The sequence below is a fragment of the Mustela erminea genome, chromosome 7, assembly GCF_009829155.1.
Source record: "Mustela erminea isolate mMusErm1 chromosome 7, mMusErm1.Pri, whole genome shotgun sequence".
In the NCBI taxonomy this organism is placed as follows: Eukaryota; Metazoa; Chordata; class Mammalia; order Carnivora; family Mustelidae; genus Mustela; species Mustela erminea.
This window is the reverse complement of record NC_045620.1, coordinates 29,250,819-29,277,841: the sequence shown is the minus strand read 5'-3', so window position 1 is coordinate 29,277,841 and position 27,023 is coordinate 29,250,819. Positions and strand designations below refer to the sequence as shown.

At 42.9% G+C, this 27,023-nt stretch overlaps 2 protein-coding genes across 6 annotated transcripts in view; both read left to right on the top strand.

The window, feature by feature from the left end:
• Positions 1-1,360: 1,360 nt before the first annotated feature.
• Positions 1,361-27,023, top strand: part of UBOX5 (U-box domain containing 5) — a 34,111-nt gene continuing 8,448 nt past the window's right edge. For 3 of the 4 annotated variants that reach the window (XM_032351258.1, XM_032351255.1, XM_032351259.1), the window contains exon 1: positions 1,361-1,460. The gene's annotated coding sequence lies outside the window, so the exon portion shown is untranslated. Of the gene's footprint in view, positions 1,461-10,329; positions 10,415-27,023 lie in introns of those variants that run through there. The other variant, XM_032351256.1, reaches the window with a different exon arrangement.
• FASTKD5 (FAST kinase domains 5) lies at positions 1,371-12,525 on the top strand. Of its 2 annotated transcripts, none has more exons than XM_032351253.1 (2): positions 1,371-1,460; positions 9,795-12,525. In XM_032351253.1, exon 2 carries the CDS (start codon positions 9,832-9,834, stop codon positions 12,274-12,276), a length of 2,445 nt encoding a protein of 814 aa, XP_032207144.1. In that variant the 5' UTR covers positions 1,371-1,460; positions 9,795-9,831; the 3' UTR covers positions 12,277-12,525. The 2 variants fall into 2 exon arrangements, with proteins under 2 accessions (XP_032207144.1, XP_032207145.1); XM_032351254.1 differs by having other exon boundaries at positions 1,376-1,460; positions 9,758-12,525.

The window sequence follows — 27,023 nt, the reverse complement described above, 5'->3', positions numbered from 1 at the left end:
CAAAGGTAGAATGGACCCAAGAATGCTGTGAGCAGGGAATTGTCCTTTGTGCGTAAGCGCTGTCCTTTATGTAAGTGCCTCTGTCATCTTCACAAAGCCCCCCTCCCCAACTCAAGAATGCAATGCAGTGCAATGCACCCCGCTACAAGTAACAACCAGATTTACAAGATCCTAAATAGTGGTTTATTTTTTCTCACCTGACAATTCTGGTCACAAGCATCCCATCATAAGTATTGGTTCTTCAAGGACATAAGACTTCATTCTACTCTCCCATCCTTAGCATGTAGTTCCCTCAGTGCCACAAGGTGGCTGCCACAGCTCCACAAGAGACGGAGGTCACACTACTTTATCATGAAGGTAAAAGCTTTCCCAGAATCCTACTCGTCCATTTCTCCTTAAATGTTATTGGCCAGAACTGAGTTGCATCCTCTTCTTATTTTGGGGAAGACTGGGAAATTGAGTATTTGGCAAAGAAAAGGATTGTCATGGCTGCCTAGGAGCAATACGGTTCTTATCCTGGGGATGAGCTCTCTGCTTCTTCTGGGTTCTTCTCACAAAGAGAGTCATAATCAGCCACTAGGAATGTCTGCTCTGGTCTGGCCCAAGTGAGATTTTCAGACAAACTGCCCTGTGCAGAGCTCAGGAATTGGGATGCCAGGCTTGCCCCTCCTTGAAGTGTCCTCCCTGCATTGGTTTTTGTCTCCCTGACAAGATGGTGCCCTGGAAGGAGCGTCAGTTCTCAAGTCTCCCTCGCAGCTCTTAGGGTAGGTGGACCCGCAACCAAGGCACTGACAAGGTATGACAAACTCCAACTGGCAGTGCTCAAGTTTCCCCCAGAACAGCAGTCTGGGACCAAGCCCTCCTGGAGGAGCTCTCCCTTGCTTAGTTGCTGATAGCCGCTCAGGTGTAAGCCTACTCAGGGAGATTAATGATGACCCTAGCTCAGCAGCCATAGCAAAGGCTTCCTCCAGCTCCAACTCCTCACATGCATTTCTCCTAACAGGCTGGGCTATCCATCACTAACTCTTCTCCTGAGAGCACTTCACAGATGCATCTCTATTATAGATGCATGATTATCCTCACTATAGGGTTGAGAAACTAGGCTTAGATAGTTAATGTCACTTCTCCAAGGCAATAAAAGCCTGAGTGGCGGTCTGGGATTCGAACCAGTGTCTAGCCTATTTAGCGACTTCCAGAGCGGTCCATCCACGGCGCTGTTCCCCCCTCCGCAGGTTCTAGACTTCCGCGTCCTCTTAGCAAGGTCCTCCACTGGAAAACGTCCTTGGAAAACGCTGACAGAGTCTTTTGAGCCTCGGCGGCATCCGTCACTGGCGCAGAAGACGGAAGTAGGGGGCAGTTGGCCGGAAGTGGGGCTCTGAGGTACGGGTGTTGCTGGAGTAGTCGTGGTGGCGCGGGGATCCGGGGTCTGGTGTTGCGGCGCCCGCGTTCGCCAGGCTCAGGTGAGTGGCGGCGGCCGGGGAGGAGGTCGTGGCGGCCTCTCCTTACCCACCTGGCCCTTGGCCCGCCTCTCCCGTCCTGGGCGGCGCAGGGCCGGGCACGTCGAGGCCGGACTCCGCGCTTCTGGGCCCGGCTGCGGACTCCTTTCGCAGGCCCGCTTTAGGCAGCATCTCGGCGACCCCGCCACTTCCGAGTTCTGTGACCTTGGGCAGACGGTTCGCGTGAACCTTGACTTTTTCCTCTGGGAGACGGAGATAACAACTGGCTGCCTCGCAGGGCTGTTGGCGGAATGCTGCGAGCTGCTTTGCCGCACTCCTTCTCACACTTTCATGTGCGTGCTAATCACTTGGGGATCTGGAGATCTGAGGATGTAGGTCTGTGGTAGGGTCTGAGGTTATGCATTCTTGACCAGCTTCCAGGTGAGGCTGATGCCGCTGCTCCGCAGGCCACAATTTGAGCCGCAAAATCCTACAGTATTTTGCTTAGCACTGGGTCAACTTGAGTCTTGAGTAAATATCAATACGATGTATACCTATTCCCCATTTTAACAGACGGTTTCTGGTTGCCCAGACCTAACTAAGGGTATTATTGATGTCTTCCTCCCTTTCCTCTCCAGAGATAAAAATAATTGCCCTTTCTCTTTCTGTGCAAATCATGACACAGCTTTTCTGTCCTGACTCAGGGAGCCTTGGGCCCTCTTTATACCAGTTACTCATCCACTCAGTCAGACCAGGCTTCATTGCTCCCTCACTGTAAACCTTGAGTAGTGCTTCATCCTGTGGAGTTGGTAGCCAAGTGCTTTAGGTGTTCCTAAATGTGTCTGGTGTTCCGTGCTCTAGTCATTTGTTGCAGCTGGCATGTTAATTCCCGTTTTCTGCACTTTGCTCACATTTTGTGGATAGTAAGAACAGTGGCTTCTCCAGAACTGGATTCTACAACTCACTGCTCTGAATGGCCTCAGGCAAGCTCTGGGATGAGTTCACTACTGTCTAGTAACCAAAATAAAAATCTGAAGACTCAGTGTTACAGCGGAGAAAGTGAGGCCTTTGGCAGTGTGCAGGCCTAATTTATTTGACTGTATGATTTTCTTCGCCGTTCATTGGGTTACTTTTCTGATTCCCAGCAGGGGCTTGTCATTCATCATGCAAATAAGTCAACTTTTATATTAGAGAATTCTGAAGTTTCCCCTTCAGCTGTCTGAAAACCTGTACTGCTCAGCCTTGCAAACGTAGAATAGATTAAAACCAAGTACTGGGTTGAGTTGGCCAGTTGACGTGACTTTGGATGCAGATATTTCTCTTTACTTGCAAAGATTTGGTAGCTCCACTGTCACTGTCTGAGAGGATATGGGTGCCTGCTCTCTGTTTTTAAACCCAGAGATTTTCTAGATAAAGCATTGTGAATCCTTTAAGAGCAGTGGCTCTAACAGAATCATCTGTGGGGTCTTGTCAGACTGTTTCTACCCAGGCGCTTTTTGCCATTCTGATAGAGGAATAGCAGAGACTTAGAGAAGGAGAGGAGAGGGCTATATAAACTGGGGGAAAATTTTTTTTTCACAGTTAATTGTGTCGTGCTGTTTTCTCCAATAAGAATGGAAACTAGAGGGTACCTAGGTGGCTTAGTCAGTTAAGTGTCTAACTCTTGCTATCTGCTCAGGTCCTGATCTCAGGGTTGTGAGATCCAGCCTCAGTGGAGCTTTATGCTGGGTGTGGAGCCTGCCTAAGCTTCTCTCTCTCTCCCTCTCTTAAAAAAAAGAAAAGAAAGTGGAAGCTGGAACGAAGTGGAGGGGATGGGCTGTTAGACTTGGTTTTGGTTTGGCTTAACTCTAGGTGATACTTATCTTGACCTAAACACTTTAGCACTAGTGTTTGACCTTCATAGTAATAGTACAAGACTTTAGTCTTGTCTCTGCTCCTGTGTGGAAACTGAAGCACAGAAGAGTCTAGCCCAGTTAGCATTTGCATTAACAGCTAAGGGTCCTTAGGTCAGTCTCTAAGCCCTCACCAGGGGCATTAAAGCTTGGTAGGCTCTCAACACCTGGAGAAATTTAGTTTTTAGTTTTAATTCTCAGTTACTCAACAAATTTTCTGCTAAGACAAGATTAGAATTTGAAGTATCCATTTATTTGTGGCAATTTTATGAGGACATAAGGGGTTAAACCTTTGTAGCAAAAGGACAGAAATCAGAATTCAGAGAGGAGATCCCGTAACTGGTGAATTGAATACGCTGAGTGTCATAGACTTAATCTACAGTTAGCATGGCTGTCTTCCTCCGACTGGCTCCCTTCCTCTAACTTCAGGATTATAGTTTAAATGAAGCTATTTGGCTTTGCTCAGACCTGTACCTGGAAGGTAGAAAGGTAAGAAAGAGTCTTCACTCCTATGAAATTCCATTGCTCAGGGTGGTTGGGCAGTGCCAGGGGTCTCTGAGGCTTCATTCTGGTTTGTTAGGACCCCTAAAGAGGAGATGAGGAGGGGGCGCCTGGATGGTTCAGTGAGTTAAAGCCTCTGCCTTCGGCTCAGGTCGTGATCCCAGGGTCCTGGTATCGAGCCCCACTTCGTGCTCTCTGCTCAGCAGAGAGCCTGCTTCCCTTCCTTTCTCTCTGCCTGCCTCTCTGCCTACTTGTGATCTCTGTCAAATAAATAAATAAAATCTTAAAAAAAAAAGGAGATGAGGAGGTTGTACATATAGTTAAATTTATACATTTAAAGTAAGAAAGGAGCTTTGTGCTGATGTCACATGGCTTTGAACCTCTAGAGAAGGCATCAGTTAGGTACTGATTGGGGAATCTCACAGTATTCCCTTTCCATCTTTCTTACCGATTCTATGAGAGTTTTTAAGGAAAGAGGAACTAACTCACTCAGCTGTGTTTTCTCTTCTCCTTTGGGCAGAGGAGAACCTCTCCTTTGTAGTGCCTTTTCTCCTTACTGTTCTGCTTTATTGGTTCTTTATCTTCCCTTCGTTTCTTTCCTTTCCTTCCACAGTACTCAAGACCAGACTTCTAAAGTGATTATATTTCAGACCTGTATATGTAAATACAGTGTCTATACAGTTATGCTAAAAGTTGCATGGTGAAAAGGTAAGTACCTCCTATTTGCCATTTGCCGTTGGCTTTGCATGCTTCTACGATTCTTTATTTTGTCATCATTTCTGTTACTGGGCATCCTTAAAGAAGTTTTGTAGACAGTAGGAATTGCTTGGACTAGAAAAGCTTTCAGCATTTTCCTTGGACCGTAGGTTACTTTCTTCGAACATTGATTGTCTTCTTGAAAAATACCTTAATTTCCTGTTAGTACATGCATTTGGCAAATTTAATTTTTGTCAAAATTGGACATGGTTTACACAGTCCAATAGTTTGATGGAACTTACAACACTAAATATTAATTCCTTCTTTCCCCCTCCTTTTTTGTTCTGTGGAGGTACTTTCTACTCTGTTTCTTTTGACATTTATCAGTATATTTCTAAATAATTGTGTTGCTGTTTCTTGATTTCTAGGAAGTATCTATATCTATAAAATCTTTGGCTTCTTTATTACGGACTTTGTGGCTCTGGGCTTCACTACCCAGTCCCTGTTCTTCTTCCCTCCTTGTATCTTCCATATATAGTTTGCTTATAGTTTTTGGTTAAGCTGATCTTCAGGGTTTGTATCAATAAATATTCATAGCTGAGTAGGAAGCATAATATAAGATTTTCTGTCTTACACAACTTTTTTATTTTCCCAGAGTTAATTTTTGTCACTATTGTTACTGGCTTGGTTTTCTGTCTACCAGTTGCTTGTCCATCCCCAGATTATTCCTCAGAAGTATAAATCTCCTCTCCTTGGTAATATTTACTTCCTCTGGCAGGAACTTTATGTCTGCTCACAGTTCTAGTTTTGGGATCTTCATCATTATCCTGGGGTTTCCTTTTGCTTCTCTCCTATGTTGAGATTCGGGATCCCTTATCTCTCCTGCTGACTTTCAGGTTTTCAGTTGTGTTACTTTTTCTTCCCTCAGATGAGGGGATATCTTGTAAATCCATTCCTCTCTGTAGATTTTAGTCTTTGAGGTCTTCTCTATGTTCTTTTCATAAGTGGTATAAACAAACCATAGTGATAGCACGGATCCTAGACCACAGGCATAGCTCATTTTGCACTTTATTGCATTTCACAGAGAGAGCGTTTTTTACAAGTTGAAGGTGTATGACAAGTTGAAGGTTTATGAAGGTCGAACAAGTCTCTTGATATCATTTTTCCAACAGCATTTCCTCACTTCCTATCTCCATGTCACATTTTGGTAATTCTTGCAATATTTCAGATGTTCGTTATTTTTTATTTGTTATGGTGATTTGTGATCTGTGGTTATGACTTGCTGAAAGCTCAGGTGATGGTTAGCATTTTTTAGTAGTATTTTATAATTAAGATATGTCTGCTGTTTTTTAGACATAATATTGCACATTTGACAGACCGCGGTATGGTGTAAGCATAACTGTGTGCACTGGGAAATCAGGAAATTCCTTTGACTCACTTTATCACAACACTCACTTTATTGTAGTGATCTGGAACCAAACAACATTACCTCCGAGGTTTGCCTGTATTAGAGGTGAGGGGCTTTTGAGTTCACCCAGTTCTAACGCTCGAGCTCCCCTACGTCTGGAAACCCTGTGATTGTTCAGGATCCTCCTCTCCTCTTTATATGGAATCTGACTCCTCCTCTCTTCTAGAATACACCCACAATGTGAATTTTGGAATCAGATGATCTTTGATGTCAAACCCCACTCCATCCCTTAGCTATTTCTTAATCTTGTGAAGTGTCCCTTTCCTCGTCCACAATATAGAGATAATAAGACCTACCATACAGAGAGGTTGTAAGGATTGGAACTAATGCAAATTTAAAAAGTGTGTATATTGGGGCCTCCTGGGTGGCTCAGTTGATTAAGCGTCTGCCTTCAGCTCAGGTGATCATCCCAGAGTCCTGGGATCAAGCCTGTGTAGGCCTCCCTGCTCAGCAGGAAGTCTCCTTCTCCCTCCCACCACCCCTCACCACTCCTGCCCTGTCTCTTTCAAATAAATAAATAAAATCTGTTTAAAAAAAAAAAAGTAAAAAACAAAACAACAAAAATAAATAAAAAACATATACTATGCTTGGCATAGAGGAAGCCCTAAAATGATTGTGGCTGTTGTTTTTTCCATCTTGGGACTTAGTCTGTATTTTTTGCAAATCAAGAAGAGCCACATTAATTCAAAGTACAGAATCAATTTGAAATACAGAATTGATAGCACTCAAACATTGATGTTCGAGGAAATGGTTCTTTTGTTCATGTAAGGACCATGCACAATAATTTCATTAAGTACTCTTAGGTAGTATTTATTGAAGTAATTTAAGTTATTTAGTGTGCTTTTAAAATTATTTATAAAGGCATTTGTTAAATTCATATACTCTTTTGTATTAAGAGTTTCAATGCCAATAAAAAGGGGGAAAAGTTATATGGTTATAAAACATATAGTTACTTTCCTTTTATGTAAATATTTTAGGTGCTGGCACTCATTCGTGTTCAGTTTGTTCCACTGAATATTTGTATGTGCTTTTTCTCATGTTGATCCCTACCACACACTTCCCCTGTAAACCAGCCCTCTACTTCTGGGTGGACATTTGAATTGTATTCAGGTTTTGTTTTGTTTTAAGATTTTTTTTTTTTTAAAGATTTTATTTATTTATTTGACAGACAGAGATCACAAGTAGGCAGAGAGGCAGGCAGAGAGAGAGGAAGGGCAGCAGACTCTCCGCAGAGAGCCTGACGTGGGGCTCGATCCCAGCATCCTGGAATCATGACCTGAGCTGAAGGCAGAGGCTTTAACCCACTGAGCCACCCAGAAGCCCTTGTTTTAAGATTTTTAATTTTTAAGTAATCTACACCCAGTGTGGAGCTTGAACTTAAAACCCCTGAGATCAGGAGTCACACATTACCAACTGAGCCAACCAGGCGTCTCAGTTTTTTGGGGGGCACAGTTATTTTGTAAAAAAAAAATGTTTTGTCTTTTGTTGTTGTTATTTCAAACTAGTTCTCAAGATGAGAGGAAGGTCTACAGATTTGACTGTTTATGGCTTTAGTTGCAAATTATGTTGAGCCAAATGTGGATTCCAGGTTCTAAAGCAGGTCTTAAAAGCCCTGTTCTGTCGGGACACCCTGGTGACTCAGTCAGTTGAGCGTTGGACTCTTGGTTTCAGCTCAAGTCATGATCTCAGGGTCGTGAGGTGGGCGCTGCACTAAGTGAAGACTCTGCTTGAGATACTCTACCTCTCCCTGTCCCTCTGCCCTTTCCCCTGCTCACATTCTCTTTGTCTCCCTCTCCCCCTGCCCTTCTCTCCCCCCCAAATAAATTAAAAATCTTTTATTTTTATATTTTTTAAAGATTTTATTTATTTATTTGACAGAGATGACAAGTAGGCTGTGGGGCAGGTGGAGAGAGAGGACAAAGCAGGCTCTCCATGGAGCAGAGAGCCTGATGCGGGGCTTGATCCCAGGACCCTGGGATCATGACCTGAGCCGAAGGCAGAGGCTTTAACCCACAGAGCCACCCAGGCACCCCAAATTAAAAATCTTTTAATTTTTTAAATCTTTTAAACCTTAGTTTTAATCAATTAAAATTCTAATTAATTAATTAATTAATTAGACCTTTAATTTTTAATCTTTTAAACCCTTTTCTCCCTTCTTCCTCTCTCCCTCCCCCTGCAAAATAAATTAAAAATCTTAAAAAAAAAAAAAAGCCCTATTCTGTCAACTAGAGAGTTCTATTACTTGCTGTTTTGTTCCTACCATGCCTGTAGTGCAGTATTGGTTGAGATTTGTAGTGACTGTTTTGAGGCATAAATCTTTAGTTATCTCTAACTATTAAAGGAAAAGTTATTTCAGTACTACTTTTCTAATATTTTCTAATTTTTAAAAAGTTGGCCATCTGCATTCATAGGAATAAACTAATGGTAGATAGCAAACTTTTTCTGTAAAGGGCCATGTACTAAATATTTTATGCTTTGCAGGCAGGCCATACATTTTCTGCTACAGTTACTCAATTCTGCTCTTGTAGTGAGAAAGCAGGCATAAACAATACGTAATATGTGGCCTGGCTATGCTCAGATAAGACTTTACCAAAGAATATGTAGAGGGGTAGATTTGGACCTGTGGACCATAGTTTGCCGACCCCTGGTCTGTAATATCTGGACCCAGAGACTGAAACATAGTAGAGAGAATGGTCCACAGGCCACGGTAAAGAACTAAGTATCTAAGGATTTAGTATGATAAATTCTGCTGTGGTTCACAAAGAAATCAGAGCATACATTCCTACCATCCAGAGAAGCCTGCTTAGCTGGACTGCCCGAACAAAGCCATGGGGCATGCCCTGTGGCCACATGGTTCTCCTGCTGTGGGCTCTGGAGGGAAGGGCTGACAGGAGAGCTGGGCAGGAATTTCAAAAAGTCACCCTGACACCCTCAGAACTTGCTCATGTGCCGCAACAACCCTACCTGGTCCACATCTTGGCAGTTCAGGGCTCACTGGGCTTTGGCATTTTTGCTTGTCAGGCTTTGGCATTTCTCCAGTGAAGGGAAAGCTAAAAGCCTTTAGCGAAAATAGGAGCTTCACAGAATCCGTTTTATAGCCCCTCATGGCTCCTACCTCAGGGGACAGTGGGGACTGCGCCACTCAGAGGTAGGGTAATCCATGCCTGACCACTGACAACATTGCTAATAGCCACCTCCAGAGGAGAGCTGTGCTGCTCCCTTGCGTGTGAGTGGGGCAGGCCCGTGAACTGGTGTGCCCTGAACCTACAGCCCAACTCTGAGATGCTTTTTGCTTCCCACCCGTGAAGTGACAGTGAGCAGGGGGCATCAGCCTTCTGCCTTCTCCTGCCAAAAGGAGTTTTTGAATATATGTACCAATTGCCTGACTTCTCTGTGATAGTGATTCAGTATCTGGTAAGCCTCCTGGGGAGGAGAATAAGCATCTTGTAACAGGTGTAGGAGCAGCATGAGAACACAATCCCATAATCAAGTCTTCATACCTTAGGGACAAGGAGGGTTATGGTGGGCATAATTAAACTTTACACCAAATCCCACTTTTTGCTTTCAGAGTCAGCACAGCAGCTTTTACCAATGTTCTTATTCTCCAAGTGGGCCCCTTATGCCTTAGTATCCAGGAGAAGGAGTTTATCCTTGATGTGTGCTGGCTTGTGGTTTGGGCATTCACTAGCATGGAACTTATTCAAGTGGACAGCAGGGTAGCTTAATCCCTTTCTTAAAATGTGTGCGTTTTTGTATTGTGATAGGTGGAAGCCACTTATTCTTCATCTACCCTTTTTTCAGTATCTGGCACCAATTCTGGCCCAGTCATTTGTGACCCATGGCTCTTGCGATATGCCGAAGATTTCCAGGCAGTTTCTGTGGAACGCCTCCATGTCCAGCTCTAATCCAGCACCATGTAAAGAAATTGCCTGGACAAACCTGTGAGGACTGTGTTCTGACTGCCAGAACGATCTGTACTGACCCCAGAACGGCAGCCACCCTCAAGTTATTAAAACCTTTAGGATATCGAGCGTTTTGCAGTCCTTTTGCCTGCAGTGCCACCCAGAGTGTGACATACTGGAATGTGGGAAGCAGCGCCCGGCAGAGGGGACAGGAGGCTCCAGAACACAGCGGCCTCTGCGAGCCTGCCAAAAAAGCTGGGAACATTCCTAGCGCTTCCTCTTCTCGGAGGCTCCTGACAACCAGCAGTGCCCTTCCAGGTTCGGAATCCAGCGGGGTCTCTGCCTCACAGGCCAGCACATTGAAGCCGGGCTCCCCTGGGTCCACAGGGATTGTTGAAGACAATGTAGAAGTGTTTGATTCCTTTGAAGACCCCCGAGGTTTCCTACAGCTAAGACCAGAGTACCAGCTCCACAGCTATAACAGATCGGAGACTTGTCAGCCCCTTTCCGTTTCAGAAGGTGAATTAATTTTTCACAAAATCACAGTTTATCAAGATAATCTCCAGCCTCAAGTCATTGCTGATTATCTGTGTAAGCTGAGCTCTTTGCCTGCAGAGCGGCACCCTGCTGTCCTGTCCAGTCCCAGCTTTGCTTTGCTCTGCCAGCTGAGTGTGAAAAACATACAGCTCTTTGATGTCCCAGATCTGATCAAGATTTTGAAAGCCTTTGTCAGTTTAGGAATCCCTTGCTCCCATTCAGTGCTGGATGTGTATGAAATCAGATTTTGCAGGAAGGTGTGGGAGATGAGTCTAGATCAGCTTCTCTTGGTGGCTGACCTCTGGCGGCACTTGGGCCGCAAAGTACCTCGGTTTTTGAAAATCTTTTTTAGTTACCTTAATTTGCATTGGAAAGATCTATCCTTGTCCCAGCTGATTCACCTAATTTATATTATAGGTGAAAGTCGCCAGGTACCCCAAGACCTCATGCAAAAACTAGAATCGTTGATTCTCAAGTATATAGACTCGATCAATTTAGAGGAGATTGGTACAATCTGTTTGGGGTTCTTCAAATCAAGCAGTGGTCTCTCTGAATATGTCATGAGGAAACTTGGAGACTTGGCTTGTGCTGACATGCAGCATTTGAGTAATTATGCCCTAGTGAATATTCTTAAAATGTTCCGTTTCACTCATGTGGATCACGTAAATTTCATGAAGCAATTTGGCCAGATTGCTCCTCAGCGAATTCCTTTTCTAGGAGTTCAGGGTGTCATGCACCTGACTCTTGCTTGCTCAGCCTTACGCATCCTGGATGAAGGGCTAATGAATGCTGTGGCTGCTTCTTTGCCTCCTCGGGTGGCATTCTGTCGAAGTAAAGACATAGCCAAGATTCTGTGGTCATTTGGAACTCTGAATTATAAGCCACCCAATACAGAAGAGTTTTATTCTAGTCTGATAAGCGAGATTCACAGAAAGATGCCTGAGTTCAGTCGATACCCAGAACACCTGCTCACCTGCCTGCTGGGCCTGGCCTTTTCTGAGTACTTTCCGTTAGAGCTCATCAACGTTGCTTTGAGTCCAGAGTTCATCAGGTTAGCTCAGGAGAGAACTAAGTTCGAACTCACTAAGGAGTTGTATACTCTTGATGGTACAGTCGGCGTTGAGTGTCTAGATTACAGAGGCAATCGTCTTACTGCTCACCTTCAGCAAGAGGGGTCGGAAATGCTGTGGAATTTAGCGAGGAGGGATATGTGCTCAAAGCCTGAATTCCAAGAGGCTCTCTTTTTACTGGAAAACCTGTTGGGCGGGCCCCAGTACGTCAAACACCATATGATTTTGCCTCATACCCGGTCTTCTGACTTAGAGGTCCAGCTTGACGTTAACATGAAGCCATTACCATTTAACGAAGAAGCCATACCACTTGAAGATAAAGCCAAATTGAGGCTGAAGCATGTGGGAGTCAGCCTTACAGATGATTTGATGACTCAGCTACTAAAAGGGAAATCAAGAGTACATTTCCAGAGAGAAACTGAGTCAAAGACTGAGCAGCAGGCAGGGATATTAGCGAAGGCAGCCATACATTTGGGGAGCTCCCCTGGCGGTGTGGCAGGCAGGTTGGGGGCAAGGGGGATGGCGGGCCCTCATCCCCCAGCCTGCCTGCAGGCCCCACAAGTGAAGCTGGCTATTCAGTTGACAAACAAGAACCAGTACTGCTACGGTTCCAGGGATTTGCTCGGGCTGCACAATATGAAGAGGCGGCAGTTGAAGCGGCTTGGGTACCGCGTGGTCGAGTTATTCCACTGGGAATGGCTCCCGCTCCTGAAACGAACTCGCTTAGAAAAGCTGATGTTCCTCCACGAGAAGGTGTTCTCCTCTGCTCTCTGAAGGGCTTTCAGGGATGTTGTTACTCACAGATGCTGTGGAGGCACACTGTGTAAGGTTGGGAGATCATTCGAAAAGCCAGAATATGGGTTTGGTAATAAAATCCTCTGTTGAGGAGACGTAGCTGTGCTCTTGTCTATGGCAGAATGAAGTTAGTATCACTGTGAACTAATTGTAACCTGGCCCAGCTGGACAAGTTGTTGCTAATTTTTGCATATGACTAATAAACCTCTTACTGTGCCCTGTTTCCAAGTAATTCCTGTCATATTTTTCTTACTCTCTTGACTGGCCTCACCTCATGCTGATTTTGAATTTTTAAGATAAAAGTGTAGTCAAGACATTGTCAAAGCCAGTTTTTTAAAAATTGTTTTCATATACTTTGTTTTAAAATAAGACTCTTGGACATGTAACTGGCTCAGTCGGTGGAGGATGTGACTCTTGATCTCAGGGTTCAAGCCCCACGTTAGATGTGGAGCCTAATTAAAAAAAAAATAAAATGAGAATCGTTTACAACTTCATTTACATTTCAGGATTTTTTTTTTTTCTCCCATGCATGTTTTCTTCTCCCTTTAAAATTAAAATCTCAGGGGCGTCTGGGTGGCTCAGTGGGTTAAGCCTCTGTGTTAGGGTCAGGTCATGATCTCAGGGTCCTGGGATCGAGCCCCACATTGGGCTCTGCTCAGCGGGGAGCCTGCTTCCCCCTCTCTCTCTGCCTGCCTCTCTGCCTACTTGTGACCTCTCTCTGTCAAATAAATGAATAAAATCTAATAATAAATAATATTAAAATCTCATTCTCATTTAGATTTGGTTGGTTGTCCTTCGTTACTGTTCTTTGTATTTACAAGAGCCATTTCAGAATTAGTGAGCTTAATGTCCTCTTCTAGCCCCACCTCTTCTGCATTTCTACTTCTCTTGTATAAACTGTCGCCCTACCCTTCCCTCCAAATATTTTCTCCCTAAAGTTGGACTGAGAGGAGTAGAATTAAGTGAATGGCCTCGGACCAGCGATTCCCCTATCTGATGATGAGGTAGAATGTTTTTTGTGATAAGTAGCTCAGACAAGAAGGAAATGCATTATGTTAGGAAGTCTAGTGGGCTTCGGCTTTGTCGTATTAGAGCCACAGCTAAAGATATTGCATATGTAGATTTTGTGTATATGGATACTGTATGTATGTAAGCTACTTAATACAAGTAACCTTTGTAAACATTCGGGGTCTGAGGATTTTAAAAAGAATCCCTTCCACCAATATTCAGGTTTCCTCTCAAAGTCCACTTCCCTGCCCATGCCAAAACAGTACCCCTGTTGGCTTTTGATCATGCTCTGTCATCTTCAGCTTCATTTTCCTCACTGCAGTCAGCAGTATCAGAAATTATTCTGTTTACTTACTGGTTTCCCTGTTGGAAGAAAGCCCTTTGAGTTAAGATAGCCCTTTGTGTCTACTTAACTAATTTCTCTACAGTGCCTAGAATGAGTTGTGGCACAGAGATGATAATGTTAGTGAGTATGGTCTGGGAATTTAGAGTGGTTGGGCACTGCTGGAGAGTTGGCGTGGAAAGGCAGAGGGTGGGGGTAGAGAGAGTGGATCTGGGTCACAACTTAGGGTCTTGCTAAAGAGCCCAAGTCTGTAGGGGCTAGAGTGCCTCTAAAGGAGTTTAGACTGTTAGGTTAAAAAGGATAGAACTAGATTGGGGGGGTCGGGATACATGAGATCTGGTTGTCTTTTTTTTTTAAGATTTTATTTATTTATTTGACAGAGATCACAAGTAGGCAGAGAGGCAGAGAGAGAGAGGAGGAGGAAGCAGGCTCCCTATTGAGCAGAGAGCCCAATGTGGGGCTTGATCCCAGGACCCTGGGATCATGACCAGGGTCATGCTTTAACCCACTGAGCCACCCAGGCGCCCCTGCATAAAATCTATTAAGGAGAATATCTCACAAATGTGTGCAAGAGTTCATGTGAGAGCTGATGAGGGCCAGAATGGGAATGGAAGGTCTGAGTTTCAGAGATGTTTAGAAGAGAAGCTGATCAGTTGATTAGGGAATGAGGATTTTATTTTTATTTTTAAAATTTTATTCATTTATTAGAACACAAGCAGGGGGAGCTACATAATAATAGCTATCTTAGTGAGTATGAAGTGGTATCTCATTGTGGTTTTGATTTGTATTTCCCTAGTGACTAATGATGCTTAGCATCTTACTTTTCTTCTCTCTCTCTCTCTCTCTCTTTTTTAAAAAAGGGCTTCATGCCCAGTGTGGGGCTTGAACTCATGACCCTGAGATCAAGAGTCACATGCTCTACCGACGGAGACAGCCAGGCACCCCTAGCATCTTTCAGTCTTAACAATAGCAAGTCTTTAAACCATGAATAGGAGATGTCTTTTTATGTATTTAGATCTTTTTCACTTTTAGCAATACTTTGTAGTTTTTGGTGTATACGTCTTGCATCTCCCCAGTCACATTTATTCCTAAATATTTTTATTCTTTTTAATGCCATTATAAATGGAATTTTTATCTTTTTTTTTTTTTTAAAGATTTTATTTATTTATTTGACAGAGAAAGAGATCACAAGCAGGCAGAGAGGCAGGCAGAGGGAGAGGGAGAAGCAGGCTCCCCGCTGAGCAGAGAGCCCGACGTGGGGCTCGATCCCAGGTCTCTGGGATCATGACCCGAGCCGAAGGCAGAGGCTCAACCCACTGAGCCACCCAGGCGCCCCTGGAATTTTTATTTTAACGTCTTTATGAATTGCTCATTGCTAATGCTTAGAAATGGATGCTTTATCCTGCATTTTTGCCTAGTTCTTTTATTGGCTGTAAAGGTTTGTGTGTGTGTTGATTCTGTACTAGTTTCTGTATATATGATCGTATAATCTATAGATAAAGGTAGTTTTGCTCCTTCTTTCCACTTTGGAGATCTTTTTCTTTTTCTTGCTTACTTGCTGTGGCTAGAGCTTCATATATGAAATTGAATAGAAGTGGTAAAAGTAGGCATCCTTCTCTTGTTCCCGATCGTATGGGGGAATTCTTTCAGTCTTTCACCATTGAATATATTAGCTGTGGGTTTCTCATGAATACCCTTTATCATGTTAAGGAAGTTCCTTTCTGTTCTTAGTTTGCTGGATGTGCAATAAATAATTTTTTAGCATATGTCACAAATAGTACACAGGACATTCTTGCACTAAAAGAAGAAAATCCATTGTTTATCTGATTTTCAGATCTAAGTGTGCAGTTTTTATTTTTATTTGCTAAATTGGCAACATAAGAAAAATTCAGTAGCAAGGCAAGATTTTTTGAGTGGGCTGTTTAGGGCAGAAGAGACTTAACATGTTGAGGAAAGGGTCTAGTAGTCAGAGATAAGTTGAGCATTCAGGAGAGAGGCAAGATCAGATGCAGTAAGGTCCAGTAGTTGGGTTTATACATGAAGAACATGGCTGCTTCGCTTGGGTTCCTGTAGAATTTTGCAGACCCTGCTATTAAGGTGATAAGTAAATGGTATTAGAATGCTTTGTTCATAAGAGACCCACCTGTACCTTGATTTGAGCCTGTGAGTTTCTTAAAAGTAGAAGTTGTGTCTGCCTGTGCCTAGCAGAGTGCCTTGTGCATATTAAGCCATTGAAGGTTGCTCCAAGCATATAGGACTGCAAGCTTTTTCTGGGTGCACCCCTGTGTCCTGGTCTTCTGTGCACCTCTCACTGGTGGATCACTGTGTGGGATGTGCTTGGACAGCTGTCTTTCATTTTAACCAGCTCTGAGAAAAATGAATACAAGTCACATTTTTTTCATGGATGGACAAGTAACTCAATTTAGAAATTATAAGAAGTATTGTACTTCTTTAAAAGCTGAAGTGCCCAATTTATAAAATTGCTCAGTGCGTTGGTATTCCACCCACTCTTTGAGGTTAAATGCTTTTCTCTTATTTGACAGGTAATCTTTTCTTCCCTTTTTTCCCCTGTAACCTGTTTGAGCCTAGTCTTTAAAATATGTGTATCTGCCAGAATTACTTTCCATTACATTTTCGTGTGACTCAAAGATCAGGTTGTGTAACTCAGCTATGGCATCTTCTTTTTAGGCCAAAGGAAGATGGATGCTCAGGTGTTCAGAAAGTGTCATGGTCACCTTATTCTGTTCTGCATCATCCCTCTGTACTTCCCTACCCCCATGTTCTGAGTCCTTAACCACTAAAAGGTTTACTTAGCTGCTTCAAGCTCCAAGGAAGTGCAGATAGAAACCTTCCAGATAGGATGACCAACTTGTCCCAGTTTGCCTGTAACTTTTCTGGTATTAACACAGAAAGTTCCACATTCTGGAAAAACCGTCGGTCTTGGATAGACCATGTGGTCAATCATCCAACTCCTGGATCCCTTCTCAGCCCTTCCCTTGCACTCCCTTATTCAGCCTGAATACTGGGAAGCAGAGGAGAAAAGTCTGTCTCCATCTGGCCATCCAGTCCTATAGGAACTGTCAGCTGCCAGAAATACTCTTATCCACCTTCAGTCCTCTCTGGTGTCATCCTGCAACCCCAGGAGCCCAGTCCAATTGTTTAACTACTTACATGTACTTTTAACACACAAAAGGGGAAAACGGGTAGCCCACCACTCTGATGTTGCGTATTTTAAGTTTCTGCATGGCCACCATTACTTCCCAAACTTACCATGTGTACATATTCCTAGATAAAGATTTTTTTAAAAGATTTGTTTATTATGTTTATTTGAGAGTGTGGGCAAGGGGGATAGGGGCAATGGGAGAGGGAGAGAGAGTCTCAAGGAGACTCCCAGCTGAGCATAGAGCCTCACGTGGGGCTTGATCCCAGGACCCTGAGATCATGACCTGAGCTGAAATCAAGAGTCAGATGCCCAACCGACTGAGCGTACTTAGGTACGCCACCCCATTAGATATAAAAAAAATTTTTTTTTAAGATTTATTTATTTATTTGGCAGAGAGAGATCACAAGTAGGCAGAAAGGCAGGCAGAGAGGGAGAGGGGGAAGTGGGCTCAGCAGGGAGCCCAATGTGGAGCTCGATCCCAGGACCCTGAGATCATGACCTAAGCTGAAGGCAGAGGCTTTAACCCACTGAGCCACCCAGGTGCCCCGATACAAATTTTTGACAGGTGTGTGATCATAATACTTTTGATATTTTGTGCCTGTCTATCTATCCATCCATCTATCTATATATACACATACATACTTCTGCAGTTTTTATACCTAGTCATATTTATCATTTAAGTGGCAGGTACACCAAGAATAAACATGTCAGTCAAGTGTTTCTTCCAGTGTGGGTAGTGAGATACACTGGACCCTTGAGTTGACCCTGGGCCTAGTTTTTGCCTTATATCTAGGTAAAGAACTTGAAGACTTCTGTGGTAATAGAGAAGTTGGATTTGGTTGGGTCAGTGGGTAGAGTATGTTACTCTTAATATTGGGGTTGTAAGTTTGAACCCCACATTGGGTGTAGAGGTTACTTTAAAATCTTTAAAATAAAAGGCTTCTTAGAGGGCAGTACCAGGGATTCTTGTGATGGAACTGTTCTCCATTTTGACTGTGGTAGTGATTAATTACATGCATCTATACATGTGATAACAGTGCATAGAACCAAATCCACAGACACATGTGCATGAGTACATGTAAACTGGGGAAATTGAATAAGATCATGGAGTGTATTGTTACCAGCTTCCTGCCGGTGACTCACTGTACAGTAGCTGTGCAGGGTGTTATCATTGGGGGAGACTGCTTAAAGGGTCCATGAGATCTCTGTATTGTGTCTTACACTGCATGTGAATCTGCTGTGATCCTAAAATAAAAAGCAAAAGGTTTTTTCAGGGCACCTTGCTGGCTGGGTTGTTGGAGAATGCGACTCTTGATCTCAGGGTCATGAGTTTGAGCCCCACACTGGGTGTAGTTTACTTAAAAAACAAAAACAAAAACAAAAAAACCTTTTTTTTTTTTTTTTAAATTACTTCCTTGAAGGTAGCTTTGAAATCCTTGTGAGACAGTAATATGTTATACGTAGTTCATTTTCCTCCTTCCTCCTCTTTAAGGATACCTCTCCCTCAAAAAGAAAAAAATTAAAGGAAGAAAAAGCCCAGGGAGAAATTGAGATTGCTAGTGTATTTCTTAGTAGTTGTACTTTGATGTCTTCAGGAAGCCATTTGCAAAGATAGCCCCTCATGTACAAAAAAAGATAGTAGGAACCCCTTGAAGGGTGAATTGCCTCTAAGTGGTTCAGAATTGATTTGTCATCTAGGAGGTTAATGGTAGGTTTTTCATTAGTGTCATTTCTTTGTCTGGTTAGAAGCCTTCTATGACTTCCTTCTGACCAGTAGCTTTCAAACTTTTTTTTTTTTTTTAATCACAGTCCTTAGTAAGAAATGCCTTTTATACCAAAACCCAGACTGATGATGCTGGCTCAGTTGGTAGAGCATGAGATTCTTGATTTTGGGGCTGTGAGTTTGAACCCCATGTCAGGCGTAGAGATTACTTAACTCAGAATAATAGATAGATAATAGATAGAAAAGAAAAAAAAAAAGAAAAGAAAAAGGAAGGAAGGAAGGAAGAAATATAGTTTCAATTATATATTTCAAAAGTTTCATGAAACACTGCCCGTCTTCATATATGGTGCACTCTGACTCTGTTCTTAATTTAAAAAAACAAACAGACTCACTCTGGTTATTACTCAGTAATGTGAGTTCTCGATTCTTGATCTGCAATTTGGGAGAAAAACACTACCTCAGACCACAGGTAGTCTTAAGCTCCTTGGCGTAACATCCAAGGCCCTCCCCATCTGTATCTGTTTCCAGCCCTGCGTCATCCTGTTCTAAGAAGCTGAGTGGTATATCCAGCATTTCCTAAACCAGCCTCACTGTCCCATCTCTATGCCTTGACTGTTACTGGTCCACGTCCCTAGTGTCTTCCCCATTCCTGTTCTTGCCTCCTTACTCCCATAGTCAAGTACATACTGTCCATCATACCATTATTAGGAACTTTCTGTCCCATTTCAGAGCTGTCCATGATGTCAGGCATACATCTTCATTGTCTCCATTTCAAACATTACTTCTGTGAATTCTTCCCTGAATTTTTGGGGACCAAATACCTTTGGTCAGTGTTTTTGCATTTTTTTTCACCAAGAGACAAAATAAGAAATTTTATATTGGACCTAGAATATAATTTGTTATATGTATTTGTGTATAACAAACAAAAGTTTCATACAATAGGGGTGCCTGGCTGGTTCAGTCAGTGGAGCATGCAACTCAGTCTTGGGGTTGTGAGTTCAAGCCCCATGTTGGGTGTAGAGATTATTTAGAATAAAATCCTTAAAAAAAAGTTTCATGAAATAATGTCCATATTATGTGCATTTTGACATTTTATCTTCTTTTTCAATGATGATCCTGGGATCGTGACCTGAGCTGAAGACAGAGGCTCAACCCACTGAGCCACCCAGGCACCCCTATATTCTTTACCTTTTTATCTGAAATACTTTAAGAAAGGAAAAAAAAAAATTCTGTAATGAAAATTGACTTGGGGGCGCCTGAGTGGCTCAGTGGGTTAAAGCCTCTGCTTTCGGCTCAGGTCATGATCCCAGAGTCCTGGGATCGAGCCCCACGTTGGGCTCTCTGCTCAGCGGGGAGCCTGCTTCCCTTCCTCTCTCTCTGCCTGCCTCTGCCTACTTGTGATCTCTCTCTGTCAAATAAATAAAATCTTAAAAAAAAAAAAAAAAGACAATTGACTTGTTACCTGCTTATAAACCTGTATTATCTTGCCGTCTTAGAATGCCTCCATTATCTGGCTCCAGGCTACTTCTCTGAACTGCAGAGCAATTGAGGCGTGATCTGTGGCCCTCAATTTATACTCAGACCCAGTCTCTCTTGTTCTTATATGCCAACTTTGGGAAAGGAGACTCTCATTTGTAAGTATTTAACGGAGTATATGTATAAGTAAATACTTTAAGTATTTGCAAGAGTTCAGGTAACATGGCAGTTTCCCAGGCAGGGCTGAGGAGAGTCTTCCTGGGTGAAGCTGTTCGGATTTTCATATGTGGAGCTGAGCCATTCTTTTTTTCTGAATTAAGCATCAAGGCAGGAGGCACTTGACCTTAAAAGATCAGGGGTGTTGGAACTAGAGAGGTGATAAGATCACATGAAGCCCTCGATGGCAGCCGAGCTCCTGTAGAATCCTGCAGTTTGGACATCACGATTAGCCAAAGAAATAGATACTATCTTTTGTAAGATGCCACTCTTCTTCCATGCACAGTCATTTGTTCCAGTTTGATTTCCAGTTGTTTAAGTTGTTTCCATTGCTTTCCCCACCATTCTTCTTCTTATTAATAGGCTTTGGGTTTTTTTAGGGGTGCCTGGCTGGCTTAGTCGGTAGAGCATGTGACTTTTGATCTTGGGGTTGTGAGTTAGAGCCCCACATTGGGTATGGAGATTACTTTAAAAAAAAGGTTAAAAAAAAAGAAAAAGGATTTAAGGGGTGCCTGGGTAGCTCAGTTGGTTAAGCAACTGCCTTTGGCTCAGGTCGTGGTGTTGGGGTCCTGGGATCGAGCCCCACATCGGGCTCCCTGCTCAGCGCAGAGTCTGCTTTTCCCTCTGGCCCACCCCATGCTTGTGCTCTTTCTCGCTCTCAAATAAATAAGTCAAATCTTTTATTTTTTTTTTTTTTAAGATTTGACTTATTTATTTGACAGAGATCACAAGTAGGCAGAGAGGCAGGCAGAGAGAGAGAGGATGGGAAGTAGGCTCCCTGCTGAGCAGAGAGCCCGATGCGGGGCTCGATCCCAGGATCCTGGAATCATGACCTGAGCTGAAGGCAGAGGCTTCAACCCACTGAGCCACCCAGGCGCCCCTAAGTAAAATCTTTTTTATAAAAAAAGATTTAAAATGAAAAAAAAAAAAGGATTTATTTTTTTAGAGTGGTTTTAAGTTTACAAGATGTTCAGCAGATAATATGTAGAGTTCCTATGTACCTCCTCTTGTTTGTATACTGTTTCTTCTATTACTAACGTCTTGCATTAGTGTGTTACATTTGTTATATTTGGTGAGCCAATGTCTGTACATTATTATTAACTAAATTTCATGAAAATTAAGGGTCACTGTGTTCTGTGGTTCTCTGGATTTTGATAAATGCCTAATGTCATGTATCTACCATTACCGTATCATACAGAATAGTTTCATCACCTGACCGTTTCACTTTTATCTCTGTATTCCAGTGTCTAGCACAGGGCTTATAAATGTTATATGAATGTGCAGTAATATCTCATCTAAAATTAGATATGAGCAATCAAATTCAGTAGAATTTGAAAAACATTTGAAGAACAATCTGTTGCAACCAAATAGAGCCTATCCTAGGAATGAAAGGATGGTTTAAAATTAGAAAAATGTGCTATCTCTCATTAGTCTGTCAGATAATAAAAATAATAAAACTCAGTATATAGAGGAAATCAGAATTGAAAGCTTATCCCTGATTTTCAGAAAACTCTGGAAATTAGAATGCTTTATTAACATAAAAAGAATATTTCAATCAGCATTATTTCAAAGCTGATACACTAGAAGGATTTTCTAATGGGACAAAACAAGCCTGGTAGTTCTGTTATTATTTCATGTAATTCTGGAAGTTCTTACTAATGAAGGTGGGAGACAAAAGGGTCACCGTTTTGAGAAAGAGGTTGTCATTATTATTGAGACTAGGAAACCACTGCCCCCCATAAACTGAAAATCTGTTAAAATCAGTTGTTTTAATAAGATAGCTGAACATATAATAGATATCCAAGTGAAAAATTTCCTCTATATAGCAGAACTGGTTAGAATAATTAATGAGATAAAATAATTCTGTTACTAAATAGACACCTTAACAAGAAACATGGAGGACCCCTTAAGAAAAAAATTCAAGGGGTGTGTGGGTGGCTCAGATGGTTAAGTATTTGCCTCCGCTCTGGTGCTGATCCCAGAGTCCTAGGATCGAGGCCTGTGTCTGGCTTCCTGCTCAGTGCAGAGCCTGCTTCTCCCTCTCTCTCTGCCATTCCTTCTGCTTGTGCTGTCCAGCTCTGTCTCTCTGTCAAATAAATAAAATCTTTTAAAAAGAAAAAAAAAGTCAAAATTAGTACTAAGACAAAAATTGACTTAAGATTTTTTAAAGATTTTATTTATTTGAGAGAACATGAACGGTGGGGCAGGGGGTAGGGGCAGGTTTACTCTATTAATTTTACTCTCTTAATTGTACTCTGTCTTGTTCCATAATGATTTTAAGTTCACTTTCAAAGTATATATACATGATGACATAAAAATAACTGAAGGATTCAGGCAAGGAAATCTAGAGGGATGGGCCACAGATTTACTCTGAGCTTTCCAGCAGCCAAAATAGAGAAGGGATCATGATCAATTATATATGTTTCATGTTTGTATCATAAAATATGGAGTTGATAGGAAGAAACAACTTTTCCTAGTACTGACACCAGAGAGAATTTTCTCATGGGTCTCAAAGAGAGGATACCACGCAGAGTAAAGAAGGATCATCTTGACAACCTAATAAAACAGCAGTCAGCTTCATAGAGGTGTTTCTTATGAAATTCCTTGCTCATGGGCCACACAGGAGTGAATAGTTGGTCAGGCTTTTGGCGGTGGGTTGAGTAGTGTGATGGTTGTGTATGAACGTGAGGAAGGTCCCATACACTGCGCGAGGTGGCGCTGGGGAGGGGGCACATTATAGAGACCATAGTTATGATTCCCGGTTGATGTGTTGTGCTAATCTGGTGTCCTATGAATTTTCACAGACAAGCCACCAAATTTTTATCAGCAAATTACATTTATTTTTGCTCCAGCTATGGGTCCACACTGCTAAGCAGTCTGTCTGATGGTGGTGTGGGATATGAATGCCCCAGCTACGGGGGAGCCAGGCAGGAAACGAGAGGTGCCGCTTAGGCTAGCATTACAGAGAATTTGCTGTGGATGGACTGAACAGTCTCTGTAAATATTCTCTCAAATTAGATTTTGATAAGTGCTGTGGAGAACAAGTAAACTATGGTCAGCTGTAGGTCCATACACTTTAATATTTGGCTAATGGCATTAACAGCCTCTTAGTTTGAGAAGCCTCATGAGGTAAGATGCTTGAATAGAGAGCTAGCTTGTCTAAAGATTTTCCTAGAAAAACAAGTTGAGGCTTGATCCAGTACATGGAAGGGGCTGTCAAGGTCAAGGTTTCCAAATTTCTACATTGTAGAGGATAGCCACATTAATTTAGGTTTTGGGAGAATTGATTTTTTAAGAAATTAATGGTATGAAAGCCTGACTTAAGTAAGAGGGGAAAAAAAAAACCCCAAAGTTGCAAAGTATCCATATAAGTTCCTGGTAAGGGGCTCTTGGGTTAAGCATCGGTCAGTTAAGCATCCGACTCTGGCTTTTGGCTCCAGTCATGACTTAATGGGTCATTGGATTGAGCCCCATGTCGGGCTCCATGCTTCAGGGTGGAGGGGTGGTCCACCCTCAGGGGGGAGTGTGCTTGAAGATTCTCCCTCTGCCTGTCCCTCTGCTTGCATGCATACATACACACTCTCTCTCTCTCAAATAAATAAATCTTTAAAAAAAAAAAAAAAAGTTCCTGGGGCACCTGGGTGGCTCAGTGGTTAAGTGTCTGCCTTTGGCTTGGGTCGTGATCCCGGGGTCCTGGGATTGGGCCCTGCATCGGGCTCCCTATTTAGTGGGAGGCCTGCTTCTCCCTCTCCCACTCTCCCTGCCTGTGTTCCTTCTCTCGCTGTCTCTCTCTCTGTGTCAAATAAATAAAATATTAAAAAAAAAAAAAGTTCCTGGTAAATCCTTCCAGGAAATGATGTCCAAGTAGATAGTAACCAGTGTGGTTTGGAAGGTTTAGAAGCTGGGCTTCACCTCTCTTTAAGCCACAGTGTTTTCATCTGCAAACTAAGGACATTAGTATCCACTTGAGGGCTAACCAGTTAGTAAGGTTAGAACTGAGGGCGTCCTCTAAGCCATTTTATGTATGTGCCTTTCTAGCCAGAATTGTATTTTGCTATTAGAGGGTCCTTGTCTCATGACTCACTAGGAGTTGTTTGTGTTGGCTGAGACCCAGTGCAGAAAAAACCTTGTAAATTGTCCTACAGATTGTAGGGACAGTCAGAGTCTCCCCTCTCAGGTGTCTGAAGTGGGATTTTTTAAGTTATGAGGTAGCTGAAGTTTGGAGGCCCTATTTGCCCTCATTCTGGTCACCTCTCCAGTCCGACCACGGGAGCAGATATCGGGTGATAGCTGAGCCAGTGTTAAAGGCAAAGGGCAGGGTAGTCCCGAGGGTAGTCACTTCTGGGCAACTTCCTTTCACAGTGCCATTTACGACTGAGTTGGGTCCTTGGATAGTTTTGAAGACTTTTCCATTTGCCTTCATACTCACAGATAAGCCCTTCGTCATGGCTTCCAGAGCACCCCCTGCCCGGCTTGTTCTGGTCCTGGCATTTAAGTTCTCAGAGAAATGAATTTCATGATATGTAGAATAAATGAAAGTTAGAAGCCCACAGTATGAAGCGTCCCAAGAAGATAACAAGGAGATAGGAAGAAAGGTAAAGGTTAGTGAAATCATTGCCTCCCATTGGGAAATCAGGTCAACACTTCAGGGAGCTGACAGTGTTTCTCTGGGTTTGTTTTTGTCTCTGAAAGTCGGAGAGAGAAAAGGCTTAAGAAGTGGACAGTGGGGTGGTGGTGATTATAGACGAGGGGCTCATCTCAACCACCTCCCCGAATTTTGATGTAATAATGCAGTTTCTGTCTCTTTGCTTGTTCTTAGCAAAGCCCTGTCCCATCAGGACAAAGCTGGGAGGAGGATGACCTACAGCGGTGGCTGACCTCACCGTCTGCTCAGGGCTCGCCCAGCCCTGCACTTGCACATGTGTTATGTCACCTTCTGTGTCACTATCATCTTTTCCTTTGGCCCTTTGGGCTGGCTTTTCCAGAAGTGTTTTCTTTCCTTGGTCAGGGCTTTATATTCATTTTACTACTTCTATATTCAATTAAAGTCAATGACTTAATTGTACATTGAAAACAAAACCGAAAAACTTAAGAAGCCACTGCCCTAATAGGGCAGGAGAGTTGAGGGCAGTGCTACTCTGAATGCACTCTGGTTTCCTGGCCAAGTGGGGGCACATTTAGGGACTGTGAGAATATTTGCAGGCGTAGTTCCACATACACTCATTTTTGAGTTGTGGAGAACAAGACAGGTGTCAGAAGCTGGAGACATTGTTAACACAGTCCTCCCTGGGGAAAAATAAGAATTCTGTAAACAAGTTGATTCCATGTTGATAAACATGTTGATTCCATGCCAGATTCTAGTTTTATCTGAGAGAAAGTAGGAGTGAGAGAGATCACAGAGAGGGAGATGCAGATTTCCCGCTGAGCAGGGAACCCGGAGTGGGGCTTGATATCAGGACCCTGAGATCATGACCTGAGTCAAAGTCACATGCTGTTCATGGTAATACAGACCCCAGATGATGGCCCTGTCCCTGTTGGGCTAACAGTTTTTGTTGTCTTGTCTGCCAGATAGAAAAACATAGAATGCCTGGCTGGCCTCATCCAGGGAGTTCAGAGCCATTGGCAAGGCTTGCCGCTAGAAGGGCTCTTTTCTAGTGGCTTCCCTGTTTCTGCACAAAGAGTACCAAAGGCTATTGGACATTGATCTTTGTTTTTCTTCCAGTTTCATTGAGCTATTGACAAATCACATTGAATAAGTTTAAGATGTACCACATAATGATTTCAGTATTTGTGTATAATACAAAATACTTACCATAGTAAGTTTAGTTAACAATCATTACCTCATGCAGGTAAAAGTTACAGCTTTTGTTCTTTTGATGAGAACTTTTAAGGTCTCCTCTCAGCCGCCTTCAAATACACAGTGAAGTGTTGTTAACTATAGTCACCATGCTATACATTTCCTCCTCAGAACTTGTAACTGCATGTTAGTACTTTTTGACCACCTTCATCCATTCTCCCCTATCCTGGACATTAGTCATTAAATTGCTGTTTGGGTGTTAGATGTCCTTTTTTTTCTTTTTTGCCACTTTTTTTTTTTTTTTTTTTAAGATTGCTACACAGAGAGAGAGATCACAAGCAGGCAGAGAGGCAGGTAGAGAGAAGGGGAAGCAGGCTCCCTGCTGAGCAGAGAGCCCAGTGTGGGGCTCAATCCCAGGACCCTGGGATCAGGACCTGAGCCGAAGGCAGAGGCTTAACCCATTGAGCCACCCAGGTGCTCCAGGTGAGATGTGCTTTTAAGGTGCTTTCCAAGTCTAAGATTTTCTGTTTCTCAGTGGTGGTGTTTCAGACTCTTCTAATTGTTTTCATTTTAATAAGAAGATAAAAGTACAGTAACAGGTGTTAAATGACAAAGATGCCTACCACTATGACTATTTTCTGTGACCTGTTCCGTTTGGAACCCTCTGGCTGAGTAGTTCTGTTCTCTTTGCTCTGCCACTTTTGACCCTCTCTTTCCTGTGGGGAGCCCCTTGCAGAGCTGACAGTCCCTTGCCTCCACAGGGTCCAGCTGTCAGTCTTGGCCAAGCTGCACAGGCTGCAAGAGACGGCTTCTCTCTGGGGTACCCTGGCCGGCTCAGTCGGTGGAGCGTGGGACTCTTGATCTCAGGGTTGTGAGTTCGAACCCTGGGGTAGAGATTACTTAGATAAATAAAACCTAAAAAAAAAAAAGAAAGAAAAAAAGGCTCCTCTGCAATTTTTCGGTGACTCATTCTTCCCTAGCATCATATGTATGATGTGAT